This window comes from Terrapene carolina, unplaced genomic scaffold, assembly GCF_002925995.2.
Source record: "Terrapene carolina triunguis isolate 2854851 unplaced genomic scaffold, T_m_triunguis-2.0 Scaffold194, whole genome shotgun sequence".
NCBI classification, from domain to species: domain Eukaryota; kingdom Metazoa; phylum Chordata; order Testudines; family Emydidae; genus Terrapene; species Terrapene triunguis.
The window spans coordinates 12,012,529-12,020,097 of NW_020664545.1; the positions used below are offsets into that span (position 1 = coordinate 12,012,529).

A 7,569-nucleotide genomic window follows, 5' to 3' on the forward strand; every position below is an offset into this window, starting at 1 on the left:
TTCCTGCAGAAGCTCGGATTGGTTTTTCTGCCCCAGGGGGCAGGGAGTGGGAGCAGGCAGCCAATTCAAGGGCTCAAATTGGCTAGCAGGCTGGAGCTTCTTGCACTGGCAGGAGGCTGGTGCCTGGGGGGGAAACAGATGTTAAAGGGGGGTCGGGGAGACGTGGCCGTTATTTGGCTAAGGCGGATGGGAGGATAAATGGGAGCTCGAGGGTGACTCGAATTTGTCAGCATAATGAATCATTTAGATGACTATTTCTGATCAGGCGGCGTCAAGGGCGGCCCTGCCCAGCCGGGGGTGGGCGCGAGGGCGGGCGGGGTCCTTTACGGCTCTACGGTGCAGGGCCCAGACGCTCTGCTGCGTTCAGGCAGCCGCCAGGGCAGGCAGGGCGGGTCCTGCGTGGGGCCGCGTCGCGGGCGCATGCGTAGCCGGGGTGACTTTGAGGCCGGCGGCCGAGGCTGGGCTGGGAGCAGGATGCTGAACAGGCTCATGGGGCCCCGCTACGCCCAGCTGCTCCGGAACTGGTGAGGCGCCCGGGAGACCCCCGCCGGGACGAGCCCCTGTCACTTCCCTTGGGCCCTGCCTGGAGGGGCCAGGAGCCGCCACGCCGCTGCGGGGGGAGGGCACGAGCCCCCCAGGTCCCTCCCCATCCCCTTCTCGCGGCGGCGGGGGCTTTGGGCCGCCAGCGGGGGATGGGGCAGAGCGAGTATCTGGGTGTGACCAGCCCGCGCCCGCCTTCCTCCCTTCAGCTCGCTTCTCGGGGCGGAAAGCGGAGGTGACACGCGGGAGGGAGGCGAGGCCACGAGAAGCGGTTAGACCCAGGCTGGTTATGGGGCAGTGACCTGGGGAGAGGTTGAGATAAAAGAGAAAATCTTAACTTGATGCGCTAAAAAAAATAAAAAAGTACCTGGGATGCAGCGTTCCCCGGAGGTGACAGGAAGAGCTTATAACTGAGATCGAGGAATTACTCTCAAACTCCGCCACCTTGGTGTCTGTCGGCGAAGATTTATGGGCAGATTGTGTAGCCTGCTAATTTAAAGTACTTGATACACATGATGCTGTTTCTTAAGTTAGCTTCTAGCACAGGGGTGGGCGGGCAATAACTTTTGCAGGGGGGCCACCCCACAAATTTTGGTAAGTTGTCACGGGCCGCACATTTCTACCATATTAATGGGCTCTGGGAGGGAGTTTGGTGCAGGCAGGGGCTCTGGGCTGGGGCATGGGATTGGGGTGCAAGGTGCACGCTCTGGCCGGGAGGTGCTTACCACAGACAGCTCCCGGCTGCTGCTGGCATGTCTCTGCGTGCCTCTTGGCAGGGGGGCAGGGGTCTCCATGAGCTGCCTGCGCCCGCAAGCACTGTCCCCGCAGCTCCCATTGGTTTCCGGTGCTGGGGGTGGGGGCAGCGTGCAGAGACATCTCCCTACCCCCCACGTGGGGCACGCAGAGACAGGCCAGCAGCAGCTGGCCGGTTCCGGGAGCGGTGTGGGGCCACGGCAGGCAGGCAGCCTGCCTGAGCGCCCTCTGCACCGTTGGACTTTTAGTGGCCAGAGATCGTGAGGGGGCAGCCAAAGAGCTGGCGGGCTGGACAGAAATGTTAGACGGGTCAGATCTGGCCCACCCCTGTTCTAGAATGTGGTCAGAGCTGCTAATTTGAAGTGAGGGGAAAATCTACAGGCAATTTTGTTATTGTCAGTGTCCTATTGTGAAACAACTCTACTTCCTTTAGTTCAGCTAATATAAGTCCTGGCTCCAGTTCTAAATATGCTACCCAGCTAACATTGAGTGAGCCAAACTGTGTGTTAAATAGGCTAAAACATAGTTTCCTAACCCTAGCTTTCTCTCTGCCTAAGGTACAACACATTTCAAACAGAAATTATTTTGAGGAAGTTCTGTGTTATGCAGGAGGTTAGACTAGATGATCACGGTAGTATCATCTAGCCTTAGAATCTATGACTGTCTAACCATGTTGAAATATAATTTGGCCCAGACTGTTTTCTGGCTTTATCATCTCTAGCGAGATGCAGGGATTTAGATATTCCTGTACAATGTTTCCAACCCAAACCCTGCAGTGCTGGGCTAATGCAGGAGAACCAGAAACTGACTACAAATAAGCATGACAAGGTGGGTGAGGTAATATCTTTTATTGGACCACCTTCTGTTGGTGAGAGAGACAACTTTGTCTGTCTAACATTCTGGGACCGACATGGCTACAACAACACTGCATACAGATAAGTATGGGCCAGCAGAAATAAACCAAGCTGAGTGGACTGTAAATAGTGGTGGGGGAAGCAGAAATGATACACAGATAAGGGCACTATTTCTAATTTTCTAGCATCAGGTTAAGTGTAACCCTGAGGGAGAATCATAGGGTTAGAAGGGACCGCAAGGGTTATCTAGTCTACCCCCCTGCCAAGATGCAGGTAGACTTGGGTCTAACTGTGTGACTTTCTCTTCAAGATTGCAGCTAAGATTCCTTCTTGAGTAAACAGCTTTGGCAGGTGCTTATTGCTAAAGTAGCTGACAAACATTTAGATATGTAGAAGAGGCGTGGATGTGTCTGTGTTCTACAGGACCCCCACATTGACCACATGGGGCACCGTAGGCGCTGTGGGATTGGTGTGGGCGACAGACTGGAGACTGATCCTTGACTATGTTCCCTACATTAATGGCAAGTTTAAGAAAGATGATTAAGCTGCTGCTCTTCCCTCTAATGGTAAGTTTTTTGTCCTGTACTTATCAGAAATAACATGCATACATTTTATTGTTACATGCCATTTGATGTGACCTCCAGTATAGAATCCAGCAATTTGAAACTAAATATTCTGTCCAAAAGCTAGTCCCCAAAGAGAACTGTTGCACTTTATCATGTAATTGTCTTTCTGGTACTGAAAGTAAAAAATGGCATCATGACAATAATCTTGATAAGAACTTGCCCAGCTCAGATATGCTATCAGTGTACCTTAATAGAAACTAGCCAGTTTCATTTTAGATTACATTATTACATTCTTTTAAATTGCATTATTTTCAGAGTGAGCCAGTGTGGTCTAGTGGATTTTTATCAGCGTAAGTGTTACCAGCTGTAAAATAGAGAATACATATATCACAAGGGAGTTGGCAGGATTAATTAACACTTTATAGCTTCTAAGTGCTATACAACTTCTACAGAGGAGCTCGTAGAAATCACAAGTCTCTTTGTAACATGCTATTCTGAGAAATATGTGCATTGCATGTTCTGAGCTGATGTGTATTTAACTTCCTCACCCTATCTATCTCTTTCAGTTCCTACAGTACTGAATGGAGTAGCTTGAAAGTTTTAGAACTTAGGAAAGAAATAGAAACAAATGAATTTATTTATAGAATTGAAAGTAATTTATAATGCCTTATAAAAAAACAGAACTGTTGTTCCATATTGCAGCAAATTAGAGGTCACTACATCTATTTAAATTAAATTAAATTAATGGAGATATCCTATCTCCTAGAACTGGAAGAGACCTTGAAAGGTCATCAAGTCCAGCCCCCTGCCTTCACTAGCAGGACCAAGTACTGATTTTTTGCCCCAACTGGCCCCCTCAAGGATTGAACTCACAACTCTAGGTTTAGCAGGCCAATGCTCAAACCACTGAGCCATCCCTCCCCGCTTGTGGATATCAAAGCTAGGATTCAGGATCTGGTTAGAGACTGAGGTTTAGCAATACACATACCTAGTAAGAAGAATGTGTTGGTAAATACATTCCTATTGTATCAATTCATGGGATTAAAATAATCTCTTCAAAGTACAATTTCTGTGTTGTTGTAGGGCTTCTTTTAATGGACCCATTTGCCTCTAGTCTTGGCTAGAAGACCTTAAAGGTGTAACCAGCTTCCAGGACAGGGACAACGTGGATGCTTTTTTCCAGTTAAAAGCTCTTTATTTCATATAACATACTAAGAGATGGAAAAGAAACATGCTTCACTTAAGCTTTTACAGCATATTGACCATTCTTGGTCATTCACTGACACGCCATAAATCTAAAGCAGTGTTTCCCAACTGATGGGTCACAAAAGGCAATCAAGGGGGTTGTGAGACATTGAACGTTTTCTTGCAATCTAAAGCAAAGAAAGTCTCTCTCCCTGCACACACTTCCATAGCAAGCAACCTTTTGGAACACATGCAAATTATGTAGGTTTAATGTTGTTACAATATTTATTTATTTTTTATAGTAAAGGTATTGTGAACATTTCTCTTGGAATAAGCAATCACCAACCTGAAAAGGTTGAGAAACAGTGGTCTGGGGGGAGTTCGGCATCATGGTATTTATTTCAATGTGTATTTATGGTGCTTGATCCTATGGCATCTTGAGAGAATCTCCTCCTTTTATTAAACACTATTGATTGTGAGGGGATTTGAGAGTCTGAAAACACAGAACACATTAGAAACTAGAAAAAATTGCCTTTTTTCTTTAAAAGGAAAATCTTATTCTTTGTCAGAGGTATTTGTGAGAGAGAATGGTTCATTTTTGTGCATTCCCCTATGTCAAAACATTTAACAAAAGTGCAAGTTCCATTAGCAGCTTCATGGGGAAAAAAGACACCACTCCATAATGGGGGCTAGAGTGTTAATGTGGGATTAATTTATTTATGAAAGTTGATAAATTGCTCTAGGAAACTTAGTGCATTAACATTCACAGTCACTTGCTATGCTAACTGCTAAGCCTGTTAATGGAAATGCTCTAAAGTTGGGCTGCAGTACCTAATTTATGTAATAAGCCTTTACTCCACTTAAAAAAAGGGTGTTGGGCAGTAAATACGTGGAAGTGGGTGAATGTGAATTATAGTTTCAGGAACATGTTAAATAATGGCATTCACATGGTCATATTCAACTCCTATTATACATGTTGTATTTAGAAACAGAAGAGTGATCTACAGTTATAAGAATAGGGAGAAATTGGTTGTGAATCTGAAAGTGGAAGGCAATTTGGGTGAAAGTGATCATGAAATTACAGATTTCATGATTTCTAATTAAAGGAATGAGCAAGAGCAGCAGTATAAGGACAATGGACTTCAAAAAACCAGATTTTAACAAACACAGAGAACTGGTAGGTAAGATCCTATGGGGAGCAAATGTAGAGGATAAAGGAGTTCAGGAGAGCTGGCAGTCTCTAGGACATTAAGCACACAACTCAAAACCACACCTATGTGAAGGAAAGATAATAGTAAGAGGCCAATATGACTCCATCAGGAGTGCCTTAATGACCTGAAAATCAAAAAGGAATCCTACAAAAGGTGGAAACACTGACAAATTGCTAAAGGAGGAGTATAAAAGAATAGCACAAGCATGTAAGGACAAAATGAGTTAGACCTAGCAAGGGACATAAAAGGCAATAAGAAAAGGTAATTTAAATACACTAAGAGCAAGAGAATGATGAAGGAAAGTATAGGCCCTCTCTCTAATTAGCAGGGAATGAGAGCTAATAACTGATGACCTCAAAAAGGCTGAGGTGTTTAATGCCTATTTTGTTTCAGCCTTCACTAAAAAGGTTAATAGTGACCAGATACTCAACAATAAGAGGAACAAACACAAACCAAAATAGAGAGAGAGAAAGGTTAAAGACTATTTAGATAAGTTAGATGTATTCAGGTCAGCAGGGTCTGATGAAATTCATTTTAGGGTACTTAAGGAATTAGCTTGAAGCAATCTCAGAACTACTGGCAATTATCTTTGAGAACTCATGGTGGATGGGTGAGGTTCCAGAGGACTGGAGAAGGGCAAACATAGTTCCTATTTTCTAAAAGGGGGAACAAAGAGGGCCTTAGGAATTATAGAACAGTCAGGCTAACAATAAGTGGAAAGATATTGAAACAAATTATTAAACAATCAATTTGTAAGCACCTAGATGATAGAGTTATAGGGAATAGCCAACATGGATTTGTCGGGAATAAATCATGCCAAACACCCTTATTTCCTTCTTCGGAGGACTAGCCTATTAGATGGGGGGAAGCTGTAGACAGGATATGTCTTGATTTTAGTAAGGCTTTTGACACAGTCCTGCATGACATTCTCATAAGCAAGCAAGCTGGTGAAGTGTGGTCTAGATGAAGTTACTATAAGATGGGTGCACAACTGGTTGAAAGACCATGCTCAAAGAATAGCGATCAATGATTTGCTATCAAACAGGGCGGACATACATAGTGTGGTCCCACAGTGGTCAGTCCTGGGTCCAGTACTAGTCAATATTTTCATTAATGAGTTCCATAATGGAGTGGAGAGTATGGTTATAACATTTGCAAGTGACATCAAGCTTGGAGGGGTTGCTAGTATTTTGGAGGATAGGATTAGAATTAAGAACCACCTTGATAAATTGGAGTATTGGTCTGAAATCAGCAAGATGAAATTCAATAAAGATAAGTGCAAAGGTATTAAGGAATGAAAAATCAAATGCACAATTACCAAATTGGGAATAACTGGCTTGGTGGTAGTACTGCTAAAAAGAATCTGGGTGTTATAGTGGCTCACAAATCAAATGAGTCAACAATGTGATGCAGTTGTGAAAAAGGCTACTATGATTCTGGGGTGTATTAACAGCAGTGTTGTATGTAAGACAAAGGAGGTAATTGTTCTGCTCTGCTCAGCACTGGTGAGGCCTCAGCTGGCGTACTGTGTCCAGTTCTGGGTGACACACTTTAGGAAAGATGTGGACAAACTGGAAAGAGTCCAGATATAATAAAAGGTCTGAAAAGCAGACTTACTGGGATAAGTTTTAGAAAACTGAGCATGTTTAGTCTTGAGAAAAGAAGACTTAAGTGGGCCCTGGTAACTTATTTTCAAATATGTTAAGGGCTGTTATATAGAGGACTGTGATCATTTGTTCTGGCTGCTGAAGGTAGGGCAAGAAGTAATGGGTTTAATCTGCAGTAAGGGAGACTTAGGTTAGATATTAGGGAAAATCTTTCTATTTATAAGGGTAGTTAAGTTCTGGAATAGGCTTCCAAGGGAAGTTGTGGAATCCCTACAGTGGAGATTTTCAAGAACAGGTTCGGTCTGTCAGGGATGGTCTAGGTTTACTTGTTCCTGCCTCAGTGTGGGGTAGGACTTGATGAGTTTTTGAGGTCCCTTCCAGCCCTTTCTAGGATTCTACGATAGCAAAGCAAACAGGGCACCTATCTGGTTCCATATCATCATTAAACAGACTTTTAAAATAGCGACATAGCTGTACTTCTCGTTTCCCTTACTTGTCTGTGAGTCACTAGAAACTCCTTGTGCATGGATCTCTGAATTTTCAGATCTTACAGTCCTTTGCACTGGCTGTCATGACACTTTGCAGGAAGTGTTGCTTATTAACTGTTTGTTTTTATTGTAGGAAGCATTTATGGGCTGGACTGGGTGTATTGGATCCATTCTTCCTTTCGAAGACCCTAGTCTGATGTGAATTTGAAATGCTCATTGTGGACTTCAGGAGAGGCTGTGATGTTACTTTATCTTCTACCGAACAGTTATGAACAATCAAATTTAATTTAACATACTGGCTGCACAAATGTGTAAACTTGCTTCTGGGTCACTTTCACAAGCGGTCTCGTTCTGATGGGCTGAAT

The 7,569-nt window shown here is 44.0% G+C and overlaps 1 protein-coding gene across 1 annotated transcript; it reads left to right on the plus strand.

Annotated features, from left to right (window-relative positions):
• Positions 1–405: 405 nt before the first annotated feature.
• Positions 406–7,563, plus strand: LOC112119645 (cytochrome b-c1 complex subunit 10). The gene is made up of 3 exons (XM_024218379.2): positions 406–524; positions 2,571–2,713; positions 7,338–7,563. The coding sequence occupies exons 1-2, from the start codon at positions 421–423 to the stop codon at positions 2,689–2,691; spliced, it is 225 nt and encodes a 74-aa protein (XP_024074147.1). The 5' UTR covers positions 406–420; the 3' UTR covers positions 2,692–2,713; positions 7,338–7,563.
• Positions 7,564–7,569: the final 6 nt, after the last annotated feature.

Coding starts and splice junctions, on each gene's coding strand:
- LOC112119645 (XM_024218379.2), top strand. CDS start 421: ATGCGTAGCCGGGGTGACTTTGAGGCCGGCGGCCGAGGCTGGGCTGGG. Junction 525..2,570: donor GCCCAGCTGCTCCGGAACTG/GTGAGGCGCCCG, acceptor TGTGTTCTACAG/GACCCCCACATTGACCACAT.